General features: G+C 48.8%; 1 protein-coding gene across 6 annotated transcripts in view; it reads left to right on the forward strand.

Annotated features, from left to right (window-relative positions):
* LOC307200602 (transcription initiation factor TFIID subunit 1) overlaps nucleotides 1-26,778 on the forward strand; it is a 50,138-nt gene that overhangs the window by 18,013 nt on the left and 5,347 nt on the right. For 2 of the 6 annotated variants that reach the window (XM_079949188.1, XM_079949189.1), the window contains exons 16-38: nucleotides 193-393; nucleotides 1,236-1,377; nucleotides 1,695-1,825; nucleotides 4,962-5,042; nucleotides 5,194-5,343; nucleotides 6,194-6,316; nucleotides 6,397-6,572; nucleotides 7,701-7,942; nucleotides 9,147-9,360; nucleotides 9,959-10,124; nucleotides 11,367-11,578; nucleotides 12,925-13,033; nucleotides 13,279-13,377; nucleotides 13,876-14,053; nucleotides 15,907-15,974; nucleotides 16,216-16,338; nucleotides 17,535-17,627; nucleotides 18,654-18,738; nucleotides 20,946-21,013; nucleotides 21,106-21,222; nucleotides 23,938-24,063; nucleotides 25,219-25,317; nucleotides 25,583-25,730. In XM_079949188.1, the coding sequence (XP_079805314.1) occupies nucleotides 193-393; nucleotides 1,236-1,377; nucleotides 1,695-1,825; nucleotides 4,962-5,042; nucleotides 5,194-5,343; nucleotides 6,194-6,316; nucleotides 6,397-6,572; nucleotides 7,701-7,942; nucleotides 9,147-9,360; nucleotides 9,959-10,124; nucleotides 11,367-11,578; nucleotides 12,925-13,033; nucleotides 13,279-13,377; nucleotides 13,876-14,053; nucleotides 15,907-15,974; nucleotides 16,216-16,338; nucleotides 17,535-17,627; nucleotides 18,654-18,738; nucleotides 20,946-21,013; nucleotides 21,106-21,222; nucleotides 23,938-24,063; nucleotides 25,219-25,317; nucleotides 25,583-25,730 (3,151 nt within the window). The remainder of the gene's footprint in view (nucleotides 1-192; nucleotides 394-1,235; nucleotides 1,378-1,694; nucleotides 1,826-4,961; nucleotides 5,043-5,193; nucleotides 5,344-6,193; nucleotides 6,317-6,396; nucleotides 6,573-7,700; nucleotides 7,943-9,146; nucleotides 9,361-9,958; nucleotides 10,125-11,366; nucleotides 11,579-12,924; nucleotides 13,034-13,278; nucleotides 13,378-13,875; nucleotides 14,054-15,906; nucleotides 15,975-16,215; nucleotides 16,339-17,534; nucleotides 17,628-18,653; nucleotides 18,739-20,945; nucleotides 21,014-21,105; nucleotides 21,223-23,937; nucleotides 24,064-25,218; nucleotides 25,318-25,582; nucleotides 25,731-26,778) is intronic. The other 4 variants (XM_079949190.1, XM_079949191.1, XM_079949192.1 and 1 more) reach the window with 3 other exon arrangements.

Raw genomic sequence — 26,778 nt, forward strand, 5'->3', positions numbered from 1 at the left:
ACGTATAAATATTTTTGTGGTGCTTGCCCATCTCGGAGCCTGTTGTGTTATCTCGACTGACTCTTGGGCTTGGTGGATAATCCCAATGCATCTCAAGGACTAAAACTGGCCTGTAAGGTTATGCCAGATTTCTTTTCTTCCTCTGACTGCTTTTGCAGTTGACCAAAAGGTGGCCCCTTTTTCTTTCGCTAGGCATTTGAAAACAACCTCTTCCGGGCTCCGATCTACCTTCACAAGATGCCTGAAACAGACTTCTTAGTTATCCGGACGCGACAAGCTTATTACATCCGGGAGCTGGTGGATATATTTGTGGTTGGACAAGAATGTCCTCTCTTTGAAGTTCCTGGACCCAACTCTAAACGGGCCAATACTCACATCCGAGACTTTCTACAGGTTTGTTTTTTGTGGTTTGTGTAAATTATCTCTGCGGCAAGCTCAGGGAAGAGGAAAAAAATATTTTTAGCAAGTTGCTTAGCACATACAACTGGTGTTGTCTCAGCTGCGACACATGGGCCTGTGCAAGAGGGTACCTTAAAAAAAGGTCTTCATATTTGAGATCAGAAAGGGATCAGCTCAGGTTGGCTAGTAACCTCAGAGTTCTTGTCCTCTCTTGCAGTTTGGCTCACTTGTTAGAGACTACTGTTGTTGTCTTAAAAAAGTCATTAGGTAAAGGTAAAGGGACCCCTGATCATTAGGTCCAGTTGTGACCGACTCTAGGGTTGTGGCGCTCATCTCATTTTACTGGCAGAGGGAGCCGGCGTACAGCTTCTGGGTCATGTGGTCAGCATGACTAAGCTGCTTCTGGCGAACCAGAGCAGCGCACAAAAACGCCGTTTACCTTCCCGCCGGAGTGGTACCTATTTATCTACTTGCACTTTGACGTGCTTTCGAACTGCTAGGTGGGCAGGAGCAGGGACCAAGCAATGGGAGCTCACCCCATCGCAGGGATTCGAACTGCTGATCTTCTGATCAGCAAGTCCTAGGCTCTGTGGTTTAACCCACAGCGCCACCCACGTCCCTTAAAAAAAAAAAAAATCATTAGTATTTTCCAAAAAAACCAACAACAATAAAATTGAGCAAATCAAATCAAAAGGTCCTGCACAACATAGAGAAACCCCAGCTGGCCAGTTTGGGCCTTGGTGGGCAGAGCTGGGCCTTCCGCTCCTGCTCCTCCCTCTCCCGTGGCAGCTCGCCCCTGCTTGTAACTCATACTGTTCCTTGGGCTTCCTTGCCAGGTCTTCATATATCGCCTGTTCTGGAAGAGCAGAGACCGGCCCCGAAGGATCCGCATGGAGGATATTAAGAAGGCCTTTCCTTCCCACTCGGAGAGCAGCATCCGCAAGCGGCTGAAGCTCTGCGCCGACTTCAAGCGCACAGGTAGGCTTTGCTCACTTCACGGCGTCATGCAGGTGCCCCGTTTTGCCGAGGTGGCCAGTCGCTGAGCCTAGCATCGTTTTTCTGAGAATGGGCCACAGCTCGACGTTAGAGCACCCTCGTTGCCAGCAGAAGGTCCTGTGTTTTATCTCTGCCATCTCCAGTTAAAAGGGTCGGGCCACGAGTGCTGTAACTGGAATGCCTTCCGACACTTCCCACGTCTGAAATGTCGTCTGCTTGCTGGTCTTGCTCTTGGGACTATGAGAGGAGGGAGGGAATATTTCCTAGCCTGGCTTATTTGGGACCCCTGCTTGTTTCAGGGATGGACTCAAACTGGTGGGTTCTAAAGCCAGATTTCCGACTACCCACCGAAGAGGAGATCAGAGCGATGGTGTCTCCGGAGCAGTGCTGCGCCTATTACAGCATGATCTCTGCTGAGCAGCGCTTGAAGGTGAGCCTATGCCTTTTGTGAATATCCCCAGTCCTTGTTGGTTGTTTGCTTTTGCGCTTTGCGAAGTATTTTGAGAACTGCAAGGCCATCTTCCTCCTGGCAGTCTCCACCAGTGGGACAATCATAAAGGCAAAGTACTGTACTTTTTTGTGTATAAGACTAGGTTTTTTCCTTTTAAAAATTATGCTAAAAAGTGGGGGTCGACTTATACATGGATAACGCATAGAGTTGACGTTTGATTGGTCGCTGCGTCAAGGACTGATGTTGACTGGGTGACGCTGTGGCAATTGGGTGGGGATTGGCAGCTTCTGTTGGCAAGGGGACAGATGAGAGGCGGATTTTGCGCCGCATGCAGGTGAGCGATTTTTGGCAACCCCCCCTTAAAAAAGCTCAACAACTCAGAGCCATCTCCCCCCATTTTCTTAAATTTGACTCCCTCAATATAGGGCCGTCTTATACACAGAAAAGTACAGTATATGTTGCAGAACCTGGTCAGTGGTGGTGGTGTGGTCAGAATTCAGACTAGGACCTGGGAGACGGGGGTTCAAATCCCCATCTCTTTTTTTTATTTTATTTTTTAAAAAATATTTTTTATTAACCGGCTAATCAAATCAAATCAAATCACATCACATCACATCACATAAATTCCGAATTACAAAGCCGAATTTTAAATTTTGTTGAGGGAACCCATATTTCAAGATCCGAAGGGGGATTCTGATCATCTTCTTGCCACTGCGTTAATGTCCAAATCAGTCCAAACAAAGTTCATAATTCTATCCAGTCTTATCTTGCTGTTTCCACATCACATCTTGTTCATATATTTTCTCTTTTTTCTTTATGATCTCTTCTGATAGTCTCCTTAAGCCGATAAACACCAATAATAATCCTGTGTGAATTTTCCTGTTCCTCCAATCCTCAAATTGAGATGCTTTCCATATATCATCGCCTTCATAGATAACAGCACACTTTCCATCATTAATTACAGAACTGTCGTTCTTAAGTCCCACTGAGGAGTTTCACCCACAATATAAAAACAGCTCTATTTCTCTATTTCTCCTCTCAGACTTAAGTCCTCCGACAGAAATTCCCAATATGGCGACGGAATTTTTAACTGCGTCATTCCAAAGCCCTTATACATTCCACGCTCTTCTTCTTTTTTTTTTTAAAAATAATTTTTACTTACCTGGCAGGGGAGACACCTTGATCATTCCACGCACTTCTTAAAACATGCTTTGGTTCGAAAGTTTATCTCCACACAGCCTTAAATCCACAGCTTAAGTCCTTAAAACAGCATTTCTGACTTGTGAGTGGGGGGGAGATTCTTGTTTAATCACATAAAGGAAAGAAGGGAAAGTTCCCCCCCTCCCCCATCAGTCCCTTTGCCATACCGAGTCTTGGCGTATCTTCTCATGATTTATACTTGTTCCTCCGACTCGTCTTGTTTTATCAGAGATCTCTTCTGTTAGCAGTCTTTACTCCCCCTTCTTCCTTGAGATATGTGCATTCGCTTCATCCAAATTGTTTCTTTTGAAGTTCTTGCAGCTAGTGGCGCGGATCAGAGACGGCGTCCAGGAGCGCCGAAATCCCACAGGAGGTGCCTAGTGCCCCCATCCCCACAAATTCGGGGGTGGTATAGGGCACAGCAGGCAAGGGCAGTCCCCCACCACAATCCGGGGGGGGGGGTAGGGAGGCTATTTACTCCCATCACAGCCTCCAATTTACCTCGTGTGGGTCGGAGAGGTGTTATTGTCAGCCATCTTCTGATGCGCCCCCTAGTGTTCCCTCCCTCAAATCCCCATCTCAGCCATGCAGCTCGCTAAGGTGACCTTGGGCCAGTCACTGCCTCTTAACCTAACCTTCCTCACAGGGCTGTTGTGAGCTCCTTGGGGGGGAAAACTGGGATATAAATGCAGTAAACAAATAAACCTTAAACGCATCCTAAATAAACAATACTGTATTGGCCTGAATATAAGCTGCACCCGTAAGTAAGCCACACCCTTAAAATTTGGAGGCTTGGGAGCGGCGGGTGGGTGGGCTGGGCGCCGTTGCCTTATGCTCCTGGACTGCTTCCTGGGGGGTGGGAGTCGCGAATATAAGCCGCACTTGAACGTTTCATGATCGGAGTTTGGGGGAAAAGTGTGGCTTATATGCAGGCCAATACGGTAAATAAATTTCTTGTTAAGTTGACCAAACAGCAGGAGGCAGTGGAAGACAGGAGTGCCTGGCGTGCTCTGGTCCATGGGGTCACGAAGAGTCGGACACGACTAAACGGCTAAACGACAGCAACAGACTAGCCCAAGGGAGTAGATGATCCTGTGGCCTCAACTGTCCGCCCTGGAGTGTCATGGACTGACTAGATGCAAGGGGGTTGGCACTAGTTTGTGAGCCCCCAAAGGAAAGAGGGCTCAGAACTAGGGGAATGGTGGTGGGGTGACAATAAGTGGTCAGGGAGGAGGAGGTGTTGGAAACTTGAAGAGGCAAGCGAGTTTAGTGAGAAGAAAGGTGGGGCAGAGAGCAGGTCAGAGACAGTTTGTTGAGGAGCGGGGCGAGAAGCAAAGTAGAGGCAAGCTGCTGAAGAAGCCAGGAAGTCTCCCCCTCCTGCTGCAACCAGCTCCTTTTCCTCCAGGTTTCCAAAACATGTAGAGAAATGAAAAGAACAGAGCAGAAATTGGTTGTACGCAGAGGCAGTTTGGGAAAGACGCTGGAGAGGAGGAGCCTTAGAGAGTGGTGGGAAGGCAGGGACTTTTAAGTCCTTGCGACTGCCTCATTGGATTAAGACCTGGGACTCAGCTAGATTGGCAAAGAAAAAGCGTTCTATATGCATTGTATATGTGATATAACACTGTGACACCAGATGGCGCTGTGGAGTCCCGCCTTTCCCTCCTGGATTTCCCTGTATGAGTTTACAACGCGTTTAACCAAATCGCCTCTTTGACGTGTCTGGATCCAGCCTTACTGGGAAGAGTTGCTGGGATCACTGCACTGTTTTGGTTACTTTGAATGAAGAGTTAACTGCACCAACAGGGTGGGTTTTTAAAAGTGCTGGACCTACGCTTGACTCCAACTCCTGACATTCATCTGGCATATGGGGCTGTCCCACGTGACTCTGAAAATGGCTTCCTAACTCTTTCCTCAGGATGCAGGTTATGGAGAGAAATCCTTCTTTGCCCCAGAAGAAGAAAACGAGGAGGACTTCCAGATGAAGATAGATGATGAGGTACAACTGGCAATATCCAGGGTGCAATAGGGGCCTGCGGGTGCTAGGCCACTGGGGAAGTCGTAAATGTTCTCAGGTGGAGATAATATCTTCTCACGGCCTCGGCTGCCCAGGCATGGAGTGACATGGCTTCCCCTCGTCTTCCTCTCAGGTTCGCACAGCTCCCTGGAACACCACACGGGCCTTCATTGCAGCCATGAAGGGGAAGTGTCTCTTGGAAGTGACGGGAGTGGCAGACCCTACGGGATGTGGAGAAGGCTTCTCCTACGTGAAGATCCCAAACAAGCCAACGCAACAGAAAGTAAGTGGAAGGGCCAGGTTAGAAAAATGTGGAGTAAGGGCCCATGGTTGTGAGGCAGGTGCTTAGGAGACTCCTCTTTCTGTTGCTTCCTCCTCTTATTTGCGGTAAGGAAGGGAGAAGAAGATGAGCTTTCCTATTCTGCCCCCTGAGGTAGTTAGGGGTTAGATAAGGTTATGAGAGATGCGGGTGGCGCTGTGGGTTAAACCACAGAGCCTAGGACTTGCCGATCAGAAGGTCGGCAGTTCGAATCCCCACGACGGGGTGAGCTCCTGTTGCTCGGTCCCTGCTCCTGCCAACCTAGCAGTTTGAAAGCACGTCAAAAGTACAAGTAGATAAATAGGTACCACTCCGGCGGGAAGGTAAACGGCATTTCCGTGCACTGCTCTGGTTTGCCAGAAGCAGCTTAGTCATGCTGGCCACATGACCCGGAAGCTGTACGCTGGCTCCCTCGGCCGATAAAGCGAGATGAGCGCCACAACCCCAGAGCCGGCCACAACTGGACCTAATGGTCAGGGGTCCCTTTACCTTTAAGGTGAAGGAGGTGGCTAGTTTCCATTGAAGGTGGCTGAGTTTCCATTGAAACGAGGCTGCATTTTAATTTTAATGTTTTAATGTTGTATTTCAATCTTGTTTTTAAGTTGTATTTCAATCAATTCGTTTTTATATCGGTTGTTAGCCGCCCTGAGCCTGGTCTTGGCTGGGGAGGGTGGGGTATAAATAAAATTTATTATTATTATTATTAGGCCTGAAGCACGTTTCCTTCCCCAAGCTCTTTGCCCAGACCTGGGAAGTGGGAGGGTAACTGTATGGGACTCTGACAGGAAGAGTCCTGCTCTCCTTCTTCTTCAAGCAGGACGACAAGGAGCCCCAGCCAGTGAAGAAGACGGTGACCGGGACGGACGCGGACCTGCGGCGCCTGTCGCTCAAAAACGCCAAGCAGCTTCTGCGCAAGTTTGGCGTTCCTGAGGAGGAGGTGAGTAGGCGCTGTCTCAGGCTTGTGCCCGCAGCCCTCCCCTCTGTGGCCTCTTGCACTCAGCCAATCTCTCTCTGCAGATCAAGAAGCTCTCCCGCTGGGAGGTGATCGACGTCGTGCGCACCATGTCCACGGAGCAGGCTCGCTCGGGTGAAACCCCGATGAGCAAATTTGCCCGCGGGTCTCGCTTCTCCGTGGCGGAGCACCAGGAGAGATACAAGGAGGAGTGCCAGCGCATCTTTGACCTGCAGAACAAGTGAGTTTCTTTGGCCTGTACCACGGGCATGGGACCTTTTCTGCCATGCTTCCCCCGCCCATCCCTCTACCAGTCAGTGGTTGTTAGTTCTGAGATAGATGGACCAGTGTCCTGACTATGAATCAAAAGAACCTTTATTTGCACCAATCACTAGCCACAGCAATAAAATAAAATGTACTGAAGATAGAGGTAAGAACTTAACTATGCGAAATACATTTTGGAGGTTTATATCAATAATCCAATAATAGATCTTATTCTAATTGCCGCCGCTAAAAACCTTGCAGTTTTTGCTGACGCCTGATCATCATCATCTTATTTGTATGCCGCCTTTCCACAGTTAAAAACAATGCTCAAGGCGGCTTACAACATGACAAGATTTAGTTAATTACAAAAGTCATAAACAATAAAAAAAACCACATTAAAAAAATACACAACCAAATGGAAAACAATTTCTACATGAATAAAAATCTAAAACTAAGATTGCAGCATTAGTATCACAGTTTAAAATGACGTAGGGAAAAAATAACAGCAATTAAAAAACAAAATGGAGCCCTCTCTGTCCAGCAGCAGTGGCAGCAGTCCTTTATGGAGCCCATCAGGCTCCGCCCTAGGCCAGGTGGTGAGTGGCAGGACTGGGGCCCTCAGGCGCTGAGCAGGCGAGTCCTCTCTTGGTCTGCTAAAGGAAAGGACACAGTGGCAATGTTCAAGTGAACCGGCATGGACAATAATAGAGGGGTGATAACCCCACTCCTCAAATCTTTATGAAGTGTCCAGACCAGAAGCACATGAGCCACTGACTCAATACTGCCATGTCCACATGGATATAACTGTTTTTCCAGTGGATTTTTTTGAAATCGACCCTCAAGTACAGCCGAAGGCAGTATATTCATTCTTGCAAAAGTGAAGGCGCGCCTGTATTTTGGAATTGTTAAATTTTGCAAATAGGGTGCCAAAGTGTCTGTCCTGGCTATGCTTTAGGCAGCTTTTGCAGTTTTTTGCAGCTTTTGCAGGGTTGACTCCTTGAAAGCCGCTGTGATGTTTGTGCTTCCACCCTCCTGTTTGTGGCTCAGCGCCTTAACATGCTACAAACCCAAAGAGGTTGACCCCGGTGGTGGTTTTCTGCTTCAGGGTCCTCGAGTCTACGGAGATCTTATCCACGGACACCGACAGCAGCTCTGCGGAGGACAGCGACTTTGAGGAGATGGGGAAGAACATTGAGAACATGCTCCAGAACAAGAAGACCAGCTCTCAGCTGTCGCGGGAGAGGGAGGAGCAGGAGCGGAAGGAACTGCAGAGGATGCTGATGGGGGAGGACAGCATCAACGAGAAGGAGAGGGGAAAGAAAGACAGGAAGGACAAGAAAGGGCTCTGTGAGTGCCTGGCAGGGGCAGGAAGGTCCCCAGATAGGGGACAGCTCTGGGATCCAGCTATAGCCTTAATGCAGCAGCAGCTGTGGCATTCCTGGTGTTCTTGGACTCCAACTCCCAGCATCATTTGCCAGTATGGCCCAACAGTCATTGATGATGGGAGTTGTGGTCCAGATATAAAGTAAAGGTAAAGGACCCCTGACAGTTAAGTCCAGTCACGAACGACTCTGGGGTTGCGGCGCTCATCTCGCTTTACTGGCTGAGGAAGCTGACGTTTGTCCACAGACAGTTTTTCCGGGTCATGTGGCCAGCATGACTAAGCCGCTTCTGGTGAACCAGAGCAGTGCACGGAGATGCCGTTTACCTTCCCGCCGGGGCGGTACCTAATTATCTACTTTGCACTTTGACGAGCTTTCGAACTGCTAGGTTGGCAGGAGCAGGGACCGAGCAATGGGAGCTCACCCTGTCGCGGGGATTCGAACCGCCAACCTTCCGATCGGCAAGCCCTAGGTTCAGTGGTTTAGACCACAGCTCCACCCATGTCCAGATATAGCTATAGCTAGATATAGCGGTACCTCGGGTTAAGTACTTAATTCGTTCCAGAGGTCCGTTCTTAACCTGAAACTGTTCTTAACCTGAAGCACCACTTTAGCTAATGGGGCCTCCTGATGCCGCTGCACCGTCGGAGCACAATTTCTGTTCCCACCCTGAAGCAAAGTTCTTAACCTGAGGTACTATTTCTGGGTTAGCGGAGTCTGTAACCTGAAGCGTATGTAACCCGAGGTACCACTGTATAGCGCGCGCTCTCTCTCTCTTTTGTGCATGTGTGTGTACACAGAGAAAGTAAACAAATGCCACATAACACTGGGATAGTCCAGAGGGCTTCTTCAGATGGTGGGCAGTGTATGAGGGACATAGCATTTAGGTCTTTGGGCATTTAAGGCTTGCAGAGAAAGGGAACTTGGAAAGTGGGCACGTGAACTTGCTGAAGGTGCTCTCCTAGGGTGCACCTTGCTTAAAATGTGCATGGTTTAATGGGGGTGGGGGTGGCAGTTCCTATGTGCTCTCTCCTAAACGTCCAGTCCCGAGACCTGCCTTTGCCCCTTCCCGTTGGATATTGGAGGCACTAGGCATTTCGGTTTCCGCATGGAGAGCTCACCGCCTTGGCTTGTCCCCTCGGCAACGCAGGACGTGTTTTTCCTTGCAGCCTCCACTCCTGGCAGCCTGGGAGGCTCTCACAGAGATGACGACACGGCTTCTGTGACCAGCCTGAACTCCTCCGCCACGGGCCGCCGCTTGAAAATCTACCGAACTTTCCGCGACGAGGACGGGAAGGAGTACGTGAGGTGCGAGACGGTCCGCAAGCCCGCAGTCATCGATGCCTACAGCAGGATACGGACAACCAAGGACGACGAGTTCATGTAAGGGCATTCCAGAGACGCTGCTTTCCTCTTGGGAGTGACATGTTGGTAGGGTGGGAATCGCCTTGCCAATGGAGAGCGGCGAGAGGCCAGAAAACATGTGGTGCGTTTATATTTGTTCCTTAAAAAAAAGTTGCATCCTGCCTTCGTGCCTTTTTCTACGTGGAAATTTTTTTTAAAAAATACACATGGGTCGGATATAGCAAATAAGAAAATATGGAACTAGCACAAGGAGTCAGGCAGAGTGAATCAAATCGGGCAGCAGCCAGCGTTGTAGTCCAGAGGTGAGGAACCTGTGGCCCCATCAGATGTTGTTGGACTCCAAATCCCATCAGCCATAGCTGGCATAGCCAGTGGTCAAGAATGATGGGAGCTGTAGTCCAGCAACATCTGAAAAGCCATATGCCTAGTTTTTGTTTATCTGTGTGGTTTAATGCTTAGTTGCCAGCCCTACCGTTAGGCCAGGGGAACCTGTGGTCATCTGGAAGTTGCTGGCTATACACAGCTCCCATCAGGGCTTGCCAGCAGAGCCAATTGTCTGGGATGATGGGAGTTTAGAGTCCCGCAACATCAAAGTCCCTCGCCTTTGTGTTTCCAGCCGGAAGTTTGCCCTCTTTGACGAGCAGCACCGGGAGGAGATGCGGAAAGAGAGGCGCCGGATCCAGGAGCAGCTGCGGCGTCTCAAACGAAACCAAGAGAAGGAGAAGCTGAAGGGTCCTCCTGAGAAGAAGCCCAAGAAGATGAAGGAGCGGACGGACCTTAAGGTAAGCTGTCTCTCTGGAAAACTTTGGCTGCCTCCGGCTCCTTCTCCTGTGGTCTTTAAATTTTAAAGTAATAGTCCAGCTGTTGTAGGGACGCAGGTGGTGCTGTGGGTTAAACCACAGAGCCTAGGCCTTGCCAATCAGAAGGTTGGCGGTTCGAATCCCCACAACGGGGTGAGCTCCCGTTGCTCGGTCCCTGCTCCTGCCAACCTAGCAGTTCGAAAGCACGTCAAAGTGCAAGTAGATAAATAGGTACCTTCTCTGGCGGGAAGGTAAACGGCATTTCTGTGCGCTGCTCTGGTTCGCCAGAAGCAGCTTAATCATGCTGGCCACATGACCCGGAAGCTGTACGCCGGCTCCCTCGGCCAATAAAGCGAGATGAGCGCCGCAACCCCAGAGTCGGCCACGACTGGACCTAATGGTCAGGGGTCCCTTTACCTTAACCAGGTGTTGTGTTTGTGGAGGAAAAATAAGCATGCTTGGCATCATCTCAGAAACCAGAGTGCGGGCCTTGGCAGGTGGTGCTATCCTGTTCTTGTCCCCTCCTCCAAGTCTCGTAGAAGCAGCATAAATTCTGCAAGGCGGGAAATGTGTAGCCCAGCTTAACTCAGCCGTTGTTGAGAAACTTTGCTGAATTTAGATTGCATAGCTGCAGAATCCATATATTTTTTAAAAAAATCCCAGAGTGGTAGCCATGCAGCTAAAAAAAAAAAAAATTAGAGGCCTGTGGCACCTTAAAGACTAACACATTTTATTAAGGCATAAAATTTTGTGGGCTCAAACCCCCTTTGTCAGAAGCATTAGGTGAAAGTTGGCAGTAAGAAAGCAGAAAATTTAATAAGTTTCAACTCTAGTTTAACACAGACTAGTTTTTTGCATCTCCTTGCCATTCGGCTCCCACCTTAAAAGTCTCTCCTTTATCTACCTTCCAGCTAAGAACTCTATGCCACTCACAGGGTGAGCTTGAATCCACGAAAGATGACAGCATAATAAATTTGTTAGTCTTTAAGCGTGCCACAAGACTTTAATTTTTTTTAGCCACATGGCTACCTATCTGGGATTTCCTCCCCCTAAATCTGGATTCTGCAGCTATGCAACTTAGTATTTACACAATTTAGCTTTAAGCTGCTTCTGTGTTGCTGGTGGTGCAGTTAATGAAAGCCCTTCCTGTGTCCCTTGAGAACTTGCCCCCCCCTTTTTTTTGCTTCTGGAGTCAAGGCTTCACCCCTTTGCTTTTGCTTGCAGTTAAAGTGTGGCGCTTGCGGTGCCATTGGCCACATGCGGACCAACAAATTCTGCCCCCTCTACTACCAAACCAACGCTCCGCCCTCCAACCCCGTTGCCATGACGGAGGAGCAGGAGGAGGAGCTGGAGAAGACCGTCATCCCCAACGATAACGAGGAGCTGATCAAAGTGGAGGGGACCAAGATCGTCTTGGGGAAGCAGCTCATCGAGAGGTGAGAGGCGTTTGACATCATCTCATAGACAGGGGAGCTCAGCATCATCTCACAGATAGGGGAGTCTGCCGGATCAGGGCCATGGCCCATCTGGTCCAGCATCCTAATCTCACAGTGGGGACCCAAAAGTCTGTGGGAAGCCCCCAAGAGCACTTCTCTCCTCCTCTGATCTTTAGCAACTAGCATTCAGAAGCATTACTGGTCATAGCCATTGTGGTTGGTAGCCATTGACTGTCATATGGTCTCCTGTGTGAGCAAGTTCCATAGTTTAACTATGCGTTGCAGGAATAAGTGCCGAATCTTCCAACATTCAGCTTCATTGAATGGCCACAATTTCTAGTGTTACCAGAGAGGGAGAATTTTTTTCCTCTGTGCCAGTGGTTTTCAACCTTTTTGAGTCCACATCTCCCTTGACCAATCACATTCTTTCTGCGGCTCCCCTGTGGAAGCCACTTACCCTGGGGTTCCTTTGCAGTAAGTGGGGATTTCCCCGTTCTGCTTCTGCCCTGCTCCTTTCTGGCACCCTTTTGGGCACGCAGGTAACCACCCTAAATAGAATAACAGGGTTGTGTCCTGTGTTCATCATAATCCAGAGCAGACCCAAAGAATGAATATGCCTAACTTAGGCTTGTTAATTTTAGTGGATCTGCTCCAAGTAGTACTTAGTCAGAAGAGGTCTTTTAGATCATCCAGCTCAGGCATAGGCAAACTCAGCCCTCTGGATGTTTTGGGACTACAGTTCCCATCATCCCTGACCACGGGTCCTGTTAGCTAGAATGAATCCGTAAACGCTAAAACCATGAAATGCTGTGACGCGCCATTCAGGAGCTTTGCAGAAAAGAAATGCCGTTGCCCAAAGATCATCAGCGAAGATGCCTCATGGGTCTGTTTGGCAAGGCTGTTCTCAAAAAGAGAAGGCCATTGGATTATTGAAGAGATGGCTTGCATTGCACAGGGTGCAAGGCAGTTAAACAGCAAGGTCAAGTAAAAAGCGTCCGAAACGCCCATAAAAATAACATAATCCTTTAAAAATAACCATGCAGCAGCTCATAGCAAGTCACTAAATGTCAATTACTAAGAGCAGCCGGAGCAGCAACTGACGCACAAGGTAGAATTGGTAGCACCTTAAGGATACAGCGGGCTTCTTTGTGAGCTGGCCCATGGTGGGGTTACAGGTCTTCAACTTACAGCTCCTTTGGCCCCAGACAAGACCCGCTGAAAGTGTAAACGGGCTTTTTGCTGTGCTCTTTGTGGTCGACTCAGTCCCTCCCAGAGTGGCGGCTAGACGCACCAAAGGAAGAGGGGCTGCAAGCTACAGCTCACGTCTCTCTCCTCTCTCCCTGCAGCGCGGATGAGGTTCGCAGGAAGTCTTTAGTGCTGAAGTTCCCGAAACAGCAGCTCCCACCGAAGAAGAAACGGCGCGTCGGGACCACAGTTCATTGCGACTACTTGAACGTGAGCCCTTCCCTGAGACTCGTGCTCCTTCCCCCTGCCCACGGTCTGCCTGGGAGACGGTTGCAGGGACAAGGACTTACTTCAAGCCTCGGTCAGAGGGCCAGTAGGCTGCAAGCTGGCCGCAGCTAGAGGGTCATCCATCCCCTAAAAAGCAGAGACCAGCTGAATGCTTGGCGATGCTCTTTGTCAAGATCTTTGTGCAAACCTTGGAAGGGTCTTTAATGCGTCGCTTCTGTCTCTTTCAGCGGCCTCACAAATCGATCCACCGGCGCCGCACTGACCCCATGGTGACTCTGTCCTCTATCCTGGAAAGCATTATCAATGAGATGCGAGATCTTCCCAATGTAAGATCTCTTTCCCTGCGGGGTTTGATTTTGGCCTCTCCTGGTTGTATGAGAGACAAGGCGGCTCTTTGCTTCCAGATATCAGGAGGACCAGCTCCTTGGTTGGATGGGAACAACAGAAAACCTGATTTATGAGATTTTTTTGTACAGGGGTTTGTAGGAGATTTTCTACAGGGTGTCCTTTTCCAAACTGCCCTTTGTCCAAAGATTGTAGGGTGGTTCACAACGTAAAAGTAGAAAATGAGAACACAAAATACGTAAGAAAAAAAACCCCCCTCGAAGGTGAAATGTGTAAAACGTTTCTCATGGGGTGGATGCTTGCTTGTAATGGCTCAGGTAGCCTTTTGGGGGCAGGTGGGCTGTTTTCTGCCCTCTGCCTGGTGAGCAGTGCTTTTAGTGGTTTTTTAATGCTTTTATGTTGCTGTACCCAGAAAGTGGTGTGCAAAGATGCAAAAGGGAAGCTCACCTTCCTTTCGGGTTTTCCTCTGCTTCTCCCAGACATATCCCTTCCACCAGCCTGTTAACGGGAAGGTCGTCAAAGATTATTACAAGATCATCACTAAGCCAATGGACCTGCAGACCCTGCGAGAAAACGTCCGCAAACGCCTTTACCCATCCCGCGAAGAATTCCGGGAGCAGGTGGAGCTGATCGTGAAGAACAGTGCCACATACAATGGTGATGGTTAATTAGTTTTCATTTTTTAAAAAATGAAATAAACACTTCTCTTCTCCTGAGCTCCTTGCATGAAGTGTCCCAACCTTAAAATACCAGTCATGGCAACTGGGGCAGTGACCTGGTGCTCTTCCTGAGGAGGCGAAGGGTGGCTTTTAATTTTCTAAGGCTGTCTGGTACCAAGGAAATTCCTTCTGATGCTCACCTGCTTTACGTTATAACCCATTTTATGCTTTAAAGTGCTTGTCCTAGCTTCATTAGGTGTCCAGCTATTTCCTTGACTGACAGCCTTACATATTTGTAGCTTGCCAGCATATTTCCTTCCTGCAATTTCCCGATTTTCCTCTTCTCTCGGTGTGGCTGATTCCCTTTCCTCTCCTTGTCCGATTTATCAGCAGGACCGGCGCCTACCTTGCCTCAGGTGATTTTCAGTTAGAACTGAACTAGTCCTTCTGGACTGCTTAGGAAGAGCGGTGATACCTGCTCCTTTTCTCTGGTTCTGTGATCTCCCAGCAGTTTGCTTTGCCTGTTGCTTCTTCGTCTCCCTCCCACCAAAGGGCAGCCTTTGCCAATCTGATGCCCTCCCAGATCTTTTGGACTACAACTCCCATCAGTCCCAGACCTTACTGGCTTGGGCTGATGGGAGTTGCAGTTCCAAAACACCTGGGGGACACCAGCTGGTTGCAAAAGGGGAGAGTCTGCTCCCTGAGACTCTTGATGAGTCTGAGTTAGCTCTCCGTGCCGCTGGGAGATGCGACTAACCTAGCCATATGGAATCTTAAACTTGTGATTCTCCTTTCAACCTAGCAAGACTCTCAAGGCAGCTCGCAACAGCGGCACCCCACAATAAATGTTTCTGTTGTGTGTGTAATAAACAGAAATCTTCCCTTATGGGGGACACAAGAGCCCTTATAGAGTCCTTTGCAGGTTCTCCATCGGTCAGAGAAAATAAGAGGCCAACCATTGAGGCCAACCATCAACTATTGAGAAGCAAAGCAGCTTGTAAGCCTGATCTTTATTGAACTGTTGCAACAGGGTGCTCCCCTCACGTTCAGGAGAAGGAGGAGGACCCACAACCAAGGTGTGCCTGCCCCTTATATAGATATTTTAAATTCCCTGCCCTGGAGCTCAAGACCACCCCTCCATACAACATACATACATCACAGAAGGGGGGTAACCATAGACCACCCCCCACAAACATCATATCTACATCACAGAAAAGGCGGTCTACAACAGAAATTTGAATGTTGTTGTTTTTCCCTGTCTGCCAGGTTATCTGATAATGACTTATCTGATTGCCTTTCCTGGTAGTCTGCCCATTCCTTTGAGATGGTGATTTCCCAATTCCTGAGACAATGGGAAGGCTCCCCCACCCCCTCCCTCCTTGCAGAGAAAACATTTGGTCAGTATGGGAGTCAAAATGGTTTCAGGGCGGTCCTCCTGTGCTGCTCCAGACCTGTGGTCCACACATCTATGTATGCGCTTGGTTGGTACATTTATGAACGTTTATTATATATGTTGTTGTTGTTGTTTAGTCATTTAGTCGTGTCTGACTCTTCGTGACCCCATGGACCAGAGCACACCAGGCACTCCTGTCTTCCACTGCCTCCTGCAGTTTGGTCAAACTCATGCTGGTAGCTTCAAGAACACTGTCCAACCATCTCGTCCTCTGTCGTCCCCTTCTCCTTCTGCCCTCCATCTTTCCCAACATCAGGGTCTTTTCCAGGGAGTCTTCTCTTCTCATGAGGTGGACAAAGTATTGGAGCCTCAGCTTCAGGATCTGTCCTTCCAGTGAGCACTCAGGGCTGATTATATATATATGTGGCCTTAAATTTTTTTATTCCATGTGTTTGCAGGCCCAAAGCACTCCTTGACCCAGATCTCTCAGTCAATGCTGGACCTCTGTGACCAAAAATTAAAAGAGGCAAGTCAGGGTGTGGAGGGAGGGAGGGATTGCTTGTGGCTTTGCAACCAACGCAGGACTGCTCACAGTGAAAGCCACTTTCCAGAGGGAGACATTTCCGGTTCTACCTGGAAATGTCAAGGATTGAACTCTTCCAGTGAGCTGTGGTCCTTTCTAGTGTACAGCCGATTTTTTGAGGGGGGGGGCTATAAAGGAGTTGCTGTGAATCTGTGCACATTTCTGTACCTTTGTGCCCTTTCAGAAGGAAGATAAACTGGCTCGTTTGGAAAAGGCAATTAACCCCCTGCTGGATGATGACGACCAAGTGGCCTTCTCCTTCATTCTGGACAACATTGTCACCCAGAAGATGATGGCTGTACCTGATGTAGGTCTGCCCCTGGCATATTGTGGTGGTCCCCTTCTGTGGTTTCTAGCCACAGAATGCATTGGTGCCTCCAGCTCTGGAAGGCAGATCATAGCCATTCTGGCTAGCGGCCATCGCTAGACCTCCCCCCTATGAATTTGTCTAATTCTTTTTGAAGGCCTGGTGGCCATCTGTCTCCTGTGAGAGCAAGTTCCAACTACATGCTTCCTGTAGAAGTACTTTCATGCAATGGTGTTTTCATGCGCTCTGCTTTCTGCTGTGGTGTCCCATTGTGCCAGAAGCGGTTTAGTCCTGCCGGCCACTTGACCTGGGAAGCTGTCTGTGGATAAACGTTGGCTCCCTCGGCCTGAAAGTGAGATGAGCGCCGCAACCCCAGAGTCACCTTTGACTGGACTTAACTGTCCCGGGGTCCTTTACCTTTTGCCTTTTCTTCCAACATTCAGCTTCACCCAACACCCTAGAGCTATGAGAGAGGGAGAAAGCCCTTTTTCTATCCACATTTCTACACGCTGTGCAAATTTTTATTTCAGGCTTCCTCAACCTCAGCCCTCCAGATGTTTTGAGACTACAATCCCCATCATCCCTGACCACTGGTCCTGCTAGCTAGGGATCATGGGAGTTGTAGGCCAAAAACAGCTGGAAGGCCAAGGTTGAGGAAGCCTGTTTTATTTCCTTTCATTATATATAAAAATTTCTATCATGCTACCTCTTACTTGCCTTTTTCTCTAAGCCAAAAAGTCTGGAGTATTCTTATCCCTGTATTTACTTGGGTTTGGCTAAAATGGTGTAGCAGACTGCAAGCAAACCACCACAGGATTTGGGATTTGCTGGCAGGTGCAGGAAATGGTACGATTCCTTTAGGTTCATCTAGGTGTTCTGCAAAAGCCTTCCAGTGTCTCTTGAAGATGCATGAAGCCCACAGCTTGTGCCTATTTAATTTCTGTTCATTTGACTTTATGCGCTTGTCAATTTAAAAAAATCCCATAAAATAAAAGGGGATGGGCATTCAGGAAAAAAGGCTTGTGTAGTTCTACTCACCATTGCATCCAGTGTTTCTAACTGTATGTGATTTTGGCTTTGGGCGTGATTCCTGTAACACAGATCCCGCGTAAATTGCGGGCTTCCAGAACTGAATGCAGTTCACTCTGCAAATAGCGGCTTGCTCATCATCTCTCTTGCCCTCTTGCCGCTTGCAGTCTTGGCCTTTCCACCATCCTGTAAACAAGAAATTCGTGCCAGATTATTACAAAGTCATTGTCAGCCCGATGGACTTAGAGACAATCCGGAAGGTGCGTACTGTGCTTTTATGTTTTACTGCCTTTTGTAAACCACTTAAGAGGTTCTCTTACGACTGAGCATCAGATAAGTTTTGTCAAATAAGATAAACAAACCCTTAGCAGCGAAGCAAAAGCCCAGGATGGCTGGCTGGCTGTATTTTAAATCTTAAAGTACCGAGAATAGAAACTCAGTATGGAAATATATGGGCTGAGGGCGAAGTACAGTGGTACCTTGGTTCTCAAAATCCGTTCCGGAAGTCCGCTCCAAAACCAAAGCGTTCCAAAACCAAGGTGCGCTTTCCCATAGAAAGTAATGCAAAATGGATTAATCCGTTCCAGACTTTTAAAAACAACCCCTAAAACAGCAACTTAACATGAATTTTACTATCTAATGAGACCATTGATCCATAAAATGAAAGCAATGAACAATGTACTGCAGTCACACAATCAGTCACTCAGTAGCTGAACTGGGTTCCACACAGCCACAAAAACAAAAAAAGAGCCACAAAAACGCAAAATATATAACAAAAACAGACAGACCCCAGTGTAACACTCAAAACGGAAGTGTGGTACTCAGATTGGAAGCGTAACACTCACAACGGAGCACATTCTGCTTCCGAAAAAAGTTTGCAAACCAGAACACTTATTTCCGAGTTTGCAGTGTTTGGGTTCCAGGTTGTTTGAGTACCAAGGCACCACTGTAATTCTGTTTCCTTAGCCTCAGCCACCAGCTGCTGATTTGGGGGCCAAAAAGTCATGAGGAGAAATAAATAACCCAGAGGCATGTGCTGCCTTTGGATATCTCTGGCTTGGGTCCTGTTGAGCGCGGGGGTGGGGGGTGGGGAGTGATGGGGAGTAGCAGCTTCACATTTGAAAGGACCCCCATAACGCTGAGATCCTACAACGGGGCGTGAGGAAAGAAGTGGCCCCTAGTTGGTCCGGAGGGGTAAAGGACATCTTGCAGGCCAGAATCGGAGACTTCACACGGACTCCTTAAAGTGCTACACTCCCGCCTTGCCTCCTCTCTGTTCATTCTAGAATATTTCCAAACACAAATACCAGAACCGAGAAGTCTTTCTGGATGACGTGAACCTGATCCTTGCCAACAGCATCAGATACAACGGTGAGCGACCCCTTTAGCTCTGTGCCGCATCTGTAGCCCGTTGACGCATGTTTGTGGAGAGTTTTCAGGGCGAGAGTTGAGCCTGACACCACATCTGCTCATGAAGACATGAATAAGTCTCTTTTCCTAAAACGTGGCTGGGTCCCTTGATGAAAGTTGCTTCTTCCTTCTGGGCACTTTCCTGTTACTCTTCTTTAGCTCCTGGGGCCCAATCCTATTCTGTGAGTAGGCACAAACAGGACAGAGGAGGGATAATTTTTTTTTTTTTAATATCAATTTTTATTCATATTGCACATATACACAGAAAAAACATAAACAAAAAAAGAAAATCCACCACATATTGTATACAAATTATATCCACTTCACAAATCATAAATAAAATACATAACTGAGTTAGTCTCCTTGGACTTCCCTCCACTCCTTTGGTAAGTATCGAATAAATTATATAGTCGTGTACTTTTTAACTCTTTTACATAGGCCTTTCCCACTGTTAGAGTTATTTCAACCCCACCAGTGTCACCTGAGATTTAGATTCCATATACATTAAATATTTCTTCCAATTATCATGAAATTTCTGTTCGTCTTGGTCCCTTAATCTTCCTGATATTCTATCAAGCTCAGCATAATTTATCATTTTAACCTGCCAATCACTTATGTTGGGTATTACTTCTAATTTCCAATTTTGAGCTAACGTAATTCTTGCAGCTGTCGTAGCATATAAAAACAAGATCTTATCTTCTTTTTTAATTTCTTTACTGACCATTCCTAACAAAAAAGCTTCTGGCTTTTTAGGGAATGTGTATTTCAAGATTTTTTTAAGTTCATTATAAACCGATTCCCAAAAGCCTCTCACTTTATAACACGACCACCACATATGGTAATTTAATTTAAAGCCTCGGGGCTCTAATCTGTCTCCCCCAAAGCAATGTATTTTTCTGTCCTCCAAGATCCCACCAATTTTGGTGACAGTAGCAAAAGCTGGGGAGGTGGAAAGCTTTAACTCCCTCCACTCAGCCTAGTGTCCTGGTGGGGATGTAATTTACTCTCCCCGCGCCCCATCATCAGATTGATAAATTGATGCATGTGAAGGGGGGGTTAACCCCTTCCAGCCAGCTGTTGGCAGCAGCTGCATGCCTGATGTGTGTGCAAGAGTGTGCAAAAGACCACATCCACTTAGCAAGAAAGCCAAGAAACCTTAGCTGCCCCTGGAAGAGGGGACTGGTTTTACTTAAATCCCAAGGGCTATTTAAGCATGCCGTGGGGCAGGGCAGATTCAGGAGTCCTGCAGGGCCCAGAGCTCAAGGAGAGGTTGTAAATTTTGGGTGGCTGGCTGGCTGAGACAAGTAGCTTCCCAGGAAAAGAGTCCTTGAGAGATATCACTCTCAGTTGCCACAGTTGTATACTGGCAAAGCTTTGGAAAGCTCTGGGTGTGTACAGTGGTACCTCTGGATACGGATGGGATCCGTTCCGGAGCCCCGTTCGCATCCTGAAGCGAACGCAACCCGCGTCTGCACGGGTCACGATTCGCCGCGTCTGTGCATGCGCGTGATGTCATTTTGAGCTTCTGCGCATGCGCGATCAGCGAAACCCAGAAGCAACACGTTCTGTTACTTCCGGGTTGCTGCAGAGCACAACTCGAAAACGCTCAACCTGAAGCTACTTTAACCCGAGGTATGACTGTATCTCAAAAGCAGTACTTACCTGGATCTCTGCTTCCTTGAAATGAAGAGGGCCAAGAAGATTGGAAGAAATTTAAAGATTACTTACAGAAATACTGTTAAATTAATGAATGCTAGAATGATGTTGGATAGAATTTAAGTGGTTTCCAGCTGTAATGTTTAAGAGATATGGAAAAAAAGGATTAGAAATTAGTAATAACTAATGGTGAGGATTTGCTGAACTAACATTATGAATTAGAATACAAGAAAGGAAGGTATGAGGAGGTCTGGAAAATAAGTTAAAAGAAAATAAGTAAGGAAAACGCTATCTGTTTTTAATCATTTTTGTATTTTTGTATTTTTGTTGTTGTTTTTTCTGTTTTGTTTTACATTGTATTATTTTTTGAAAACTTTAATAAATATTCTATAAAAAAAAAAAAGAAATGAAGAGGGCCACATGGAACTAGTGGCTTTCTCCTGAGCTCAGGTATCAGCGGGTCAGCACTAAGGAGATGTGGTTTGTTCCTTTGTTTTTTTTCCCCATTTCAGGGCCTGACAGCCAATACACAAAAACAGCTCAGGAGATTGTGAACATCTGCTACCAGACGCTGGCAGAGGTAAGTGGCCCAGCAAGCTCAGCCTGCCAAGGACCGCTTTGAATTCTCGACAGCCTCCGCAAATGCTTCTCTCTCTCTGTTCGCTCCTTCAGTATGATGAGCACCTGACCCAGCTCGAGAGGGATATCTGCACTGCCAAAGAAGCAGCCTTAGAGGAGGCAGATCTGGAAAGCCTTGACCCGATGACCCCTGGGCCTTACACTCCCCAGGTGAGGCTCCCCACCAAAGCTTTTTCCCAGCACCTCCTTCTGTTCTCAAATGCTATGGCCCTAGCATGGGGTGGGGCTGCAGCAGAAGATTGCACACGCTTGTGGAAAGGGTTTGTTTTATTAGATTTCTGAGCCACAGGCTTGGCCTAGTAGCACCAGGAGGCGTCTGGTTGGGAAGGAGCCTTTGGGAGAGACTCTTGTTCAGGTAGACCAGTTCTCTCCAGCAGCTTAGACAGGGAGGAGTTTCTCCTATCACCTGCTCCTTTTTTAAACTGGAGAGGCCAGAGATTGAATCTGGAACTGGTGGCATGCAAAGCATGCTAAAGGTAAAGGGACCCCTGACCATTAGGTCCACTCGTGGCCGATTCTGGGATTGGGGTGCTCATCTCGCTTTATTGGCCGAGGGAGCCGGCGTACAGGTTCCGGGTCATGTGGCCAGCATGACTAAGCCGCTTCTGGAAAACCAGAGCAGTGCGCGGAAACGGCGTTTACCTTCCCACCTGAGTGGTACCTATTTATCTACTTGCACTTTGACGTGCTTTTGAACTGCTAGGTGGGCAGGAGCAGGGACCGAGCAATGGGAGCTCACACCGTTGCGGGGATTCGAACCGCCGACCTTCCGATCGGCAAGTCCTAGGCTCTGTGATTTAACCCACAGCGCCACCCGCATCCTGCAAAGCATGCTAGTGAGCTGCTATTCCTTTCACATTGCTCAATCCCTTTCCAATTGTTCAGTCTCTGGAATCCCACATTTTTAAAAAAGTGGGGGTGGGGCTCAGATAGCAGCTGATGGGAAATATCTCGGCAGTAGGCCTGGGCGATATATAGATATATCACATATACAGTGGTACCTATGTTTACAAACTTAATCCGTTCCTGAAGTCCCTTCTTAAACCAAAACCTTTCATAAACCGAGGTGTGCTTTCCCTAATGAGGCCTCCCGCTGCCGGTGCCCTTCCACCGTTCAGATTCCTTTCTTAGACTGAGGTAAAGTTCTCAAACCGGGATGCCATTTCTGGTTTTGCGGTGTTCTTAAACAGGACTGTTAAACTGAGGTACCACTGTATTGCCCAGGACCGGAATGAGGGACTAACCTCGATGGTGGTTTCACTCAGCGGTATATCATTAGTGAAACCGCCGCCGCTCCTGAGTCCCTCCAGCGCTCAGTGGGCTGAGGGAGAAACAAACTGCAGCCAGGTGCTGGAGGCAGAGGGACTCGGGAGCCACGGCGGTTTCACCAGCGATATGCCACTGAGTGAAACTGCCACTGCAGGTCCCTCATGCCAGCTGAGAGAGAGAAACAGGGTGCCAATCCAGCTTGTTTCTCCCTCCGCGTCTTTAAACTGTTTGGCTGAGGAGAGCGCAGCCGCCCTCGCCTCAGCCAAGCAGTTTCACGGAGCCGCTGCCAGTTCGCACGAGCCATCGGCTGGGAGGGCCACCATTAAACTGCTCCCGCTCCCTCAGCTGTGCAAGCAGAAGGAGGATTTGGGCTCCCTCAGCTGCCGGGGGGGGGGGGGGGGGCTTGGCAAGCAAGTGGCTTCTTTCTTCAAGGAGGAGGAGGTTGCTTGCCTGCCCCCTTCCTCTTGCCAGTGAAAGAGCTCTGCCGACCGAGCCTGTCAGGGCGCCCTCCATCTTGGGGAGTGGTCTGGCTTGCTCAGCTGTTGGGCGGGAGCCTCCCCTCACAGCTGAGCAGCGCGCTTGGGCCTGCTGCATTGCCCCCAACCTGCAAGGCACTGAGGTAAAAGAGCCTCAGCTCCTGCAGTGAGAGCTGCAACAGTTTCACTCGGCGCCGGAAGGACTGGGGCCAATACAGCTCTTCTCAACACCAGTTTTTTGGCTGGTGATACACCACGATGTTGAAAGCGTAATATTGCCCTGCCCTACTCTGCAACTAAGACCAGCTGGACGCAGTGGTCTTGTACAGTGTTTCCCAAGTTAGGGTCTCCAGTTGTTTTTGGACTACAGTTCTCTCGCTAGCAAGACCCAGTGGTCAGGGATGATGGGAATTGTAGTCTGAAAACAGCTGGACACCTGAGGTTGGGAAACACTTGTCTAGATGGACAAATATTCTGACCTATTATTGTAAGCCTGGTGTTATCCTGATGGGACTTTGAAGGTGGCTGGATCTCATGGGATTGGATTCAGCTAAACATTATGCTTGCAGGAGCTGGCACAGTACTCGCAAGCACCCTTGCACAAGGTCCATTTCTGTATCTTGGCCAAGCACAATAGAGGCTCTAATTTGCAATGGCCTAGCAGTCCTCCTGCTTCCTTGCAGCATGGTCGAATTGGGTGTTGGGTTGACCAACAGACAGTGCATTGCAGGTTGAGTCGATTGAGCCCCATCCTCCTTTTGACCTCTCTATTCTGCCCTCTTTTCCTCCTGACAAAGGTTGCTGCTATCTCTTTCCTTCTACTGAACTCCATATAAGCTTTTTGTATCTGGAGCCAGATAGCATACAATCCCACAATACCTGCTTCCATAGCAGTAGGCTCCTATTTCATCCCCTGCCTGACCTTTGGACACTTCCCCTGTGCATGTCGCATATTGGAATCTGTTACCCGTTTCCCTATTGCTTCTGGGTTTTTCCCCGTGAGAAAGGGATGAAATCTCCAGCCAGTTACTAGAGAGAGAACCATAGTCAGTAAAGGAGGGCAGGAGCCATTACCAAACAGCTAAGAAATTCTGATTTCTTCTTTTCAAATGTACTCCAGCCGCCAGATCTGTATGACACCAACACTTCTCTCAGCATGTCCCACGATGCCTCGGTCTACCAAGATGAGAGCATTCTATCTGCTTTGGATATTCCCACAACCACCCCTGAGAAGCAGGGAATACAGGTCAGAAAAGTCTGGAAGCAAAGAGGGCAATATATATATATATATTGGGAAAGGCAGGGGAGAGAGGGGTTATAGCTTTCCCTGTGGCAGAAGCCGCACGAAAAGTATGCAACAGGGCATGCGGTATCAAGATGGATATAATTTGGCATCATCGTTAATTCCTGGTCAAAGAAATGGGGACAGAGATGTGGGAGGCGGCTTTGTTGTAAAGACTTTCAGTAAAAACCAGAATAGCTGGGACTTGTGGAGGAGGGAAGCCCATTAGCTCCAAGATGCCTTGGGAAAAGGGCTTGGTATTCTTTCTTATTTTATGAATGGACACAGAGAGTGGATAAAATAAAAGCCAATGGTTCACATGGCGTAGAAGGGCCACTGTTTAGCCCTTATCCTTTTCAAGCGGAAACTGTGTCAAAGCAGTTCATAAAGCCAACAGCCCTTCTGGGCTGAGCTACAGCAATACCAGGTGGCCAGTCCTCCTCTAGTTTTAGTGGAGTGTAAGAACTCGGCATGCCACAAATCTGGAGGAGGGTTCCTATCGCACGATTCCTGTATTGTAGGCAAATAGGGGAAGAGGCATTTATTGGAGATAAGGGATGGGACACATGCTCTGGGCCATTTAACTGGGGATAAATACGTTTCGTGCAGGTTTTTGAATGCGTTGGGCCTAAACGTGGTGTGATTTGTAGCAGGAGGGAAAAGAAAAGGGCAAGGAGCATACGTTGCAGAAAGTACAGGGCTGTGACAGAACTGTCTTCACCCATTTACCAGAGGATGTGCCGGTATGGCAGAAGTGGGGTATCAAGTTTGCAGCTGTGGGTTTTGAACCCCGGTTGCCCTGCGAAATGGGTTTCTGTCATTGCCGGAAGGTGGCTCTCTGCTCTTGGGGGAGAGAGAGGGCAGTGGACCTGGAGGACAGGACATGCTGTCCGTCAGCATCTTAAGAGGCCCTTTGCGCTTGTAGGCTTTTGTGACTTGGCTTGATACCCTGAGCAAGTCCTGGAGATGCGAAGCCGTGGGGGAAGCGTAGGAAGGCATTTCAGAAGCAAGAGCTTAGGGAAGTGCTGCAAGTCCCGGGCGGGTCTTTCCCCTCGGCTGCGGCCTGCTTCCGAGTGCCTGTTCCCTTCCTCAACCGTGTTGTCTCTGTTCCCCACTCAGATGCGGCAGGGCCGAGGTAGGCTGGGCGAGGAAGACTCTGACGTAGATATTGAAGGGTTTGATGAGGATGAGGATGGGAAACCTAAGACTCCAGCCCCAGTGAGTATCTCTGATCCCATCCCTAGTTTGTGGGTTGAACTTCTGCCCTCGCGGCAGAAGCTGCGGCAGCTCAGGGCCCCTTCTGAGGGACGTCGGTAGCAGTGCCTGGAAACACAAGCCAGGGCCCAGCGTTGTTCTTTAGAAAGAGACGGCCTTGCCGGTGAGGGACGTCCGCGGGTAGAGAGATGCCACACTCGGCAGGCGCCGGCAGCTGCCCTCCCATCTCTCTCTCTCTTTTTAACCACCGGCTGTTCTGCCCTGACAGGAAGTGGAAGATGGCGATGGAGACCTGGCCGACGAGGAAGAAGGCTCGGCACAGCAGCCTCAGGCCAGCGTTCTTTACGAGGACTTGCTCATGTCAGACGGAGAGGACGATGACGGCAGCGACGAGGAAGGCGACAACCCTTTCATGTGTAAGTTGTCCCTCTTTACACAGCAGGGCCAAGTCAGGTGATGGGTCCATCTCGCTATATAAAGGTAAAGGGACTGCTGACCGTTAGGTCCAGTCGTGACCGACTCTGGGGTTGCGGCGCTCCTCTCGCTTTATTGGCCGAGGGAGCTGGCGTACAGCTTCCGGGTCATGTGGCCAGCAGGACCAAGCCACTTCTGGCGAAACCAGAGCAGCGCATGGAAACGGCGTTTACCTTCCCGCCGGAGCAGTACCTATTTATCTACTTGCACTTTGACATGCTTTCGAACTGCTAGGTGGGCAGGAGCAGGGACTGAGCAACGGGAGCTCACCCCATCGTGGGGATTCGAACCAGCGACCTTCTGATAGGCAAGCCCAAGAGGCTCTGTGGTTTAACCCACAGCGCCACCCGCGTCCCTATCTCTCTATATATCCTGAGCCTAATTGCTGTGCTGGTTGGGGGGCTTTTGGGGGGGGCAGAAAGGAGAGGAGGGATAACACTCCCTGAAAATTGTCCTCGCTACACGACAACTAGGTTTGGGGGGGGGAGTAGAAAAGGGGGCCAACAGTTATGCAGTGGGGGCTGGGGAAGAGCTCCGAGGAAAGGTGACTGAAATGAATTGTGGAGGGATGGAAACGCCCCCCCCCCCCAAAAAAACCTTTCAGCTTTGGCTCTGCCTGTTTGCCAATACAGTGGTACCTCAGGTTACATACGCTTCAGGTTACAGACTCCGCAAACCCAGAAATAGTACCTCGGGTTAAGAACTTTGCTTCAAGATGAGAACAGAAATCGCACGGTGGCAGCGCGGCAGCAGGAGGAGGCCCCATTAGCTAAAGTGTTACTTTAGGTTAAGAACAGTTTCGGGTTAAGAACGGACCTCCAGAACGAATTAAGTTCTTAACCCGAGGTACCACTGTACACTCCCGCCGCCGGTGCCCTTCCACCATTTGGCTTCTGTTCGTAAACCAAGGTAAAGTTTGCAAACCTGGACACTGCTTCCGGTTTTGCGGAGTTCGTAAACCAAATAGTTCGTAAACAGGGCTGTTCTTAA

Source organism: Podarcis cretensis (assembly GCF_951804945.1).
Source record: "Podarcis cretensis genome assembly, chromosome: 13".
In the NCBI taxonomy this organism is placed as follows: domain Eukaryota; kingdom Metazoa; phylum Chordata; class Lepidosauria; order Squamata; family Lacertidae; genus Podarcis; species Podarcis cretensis.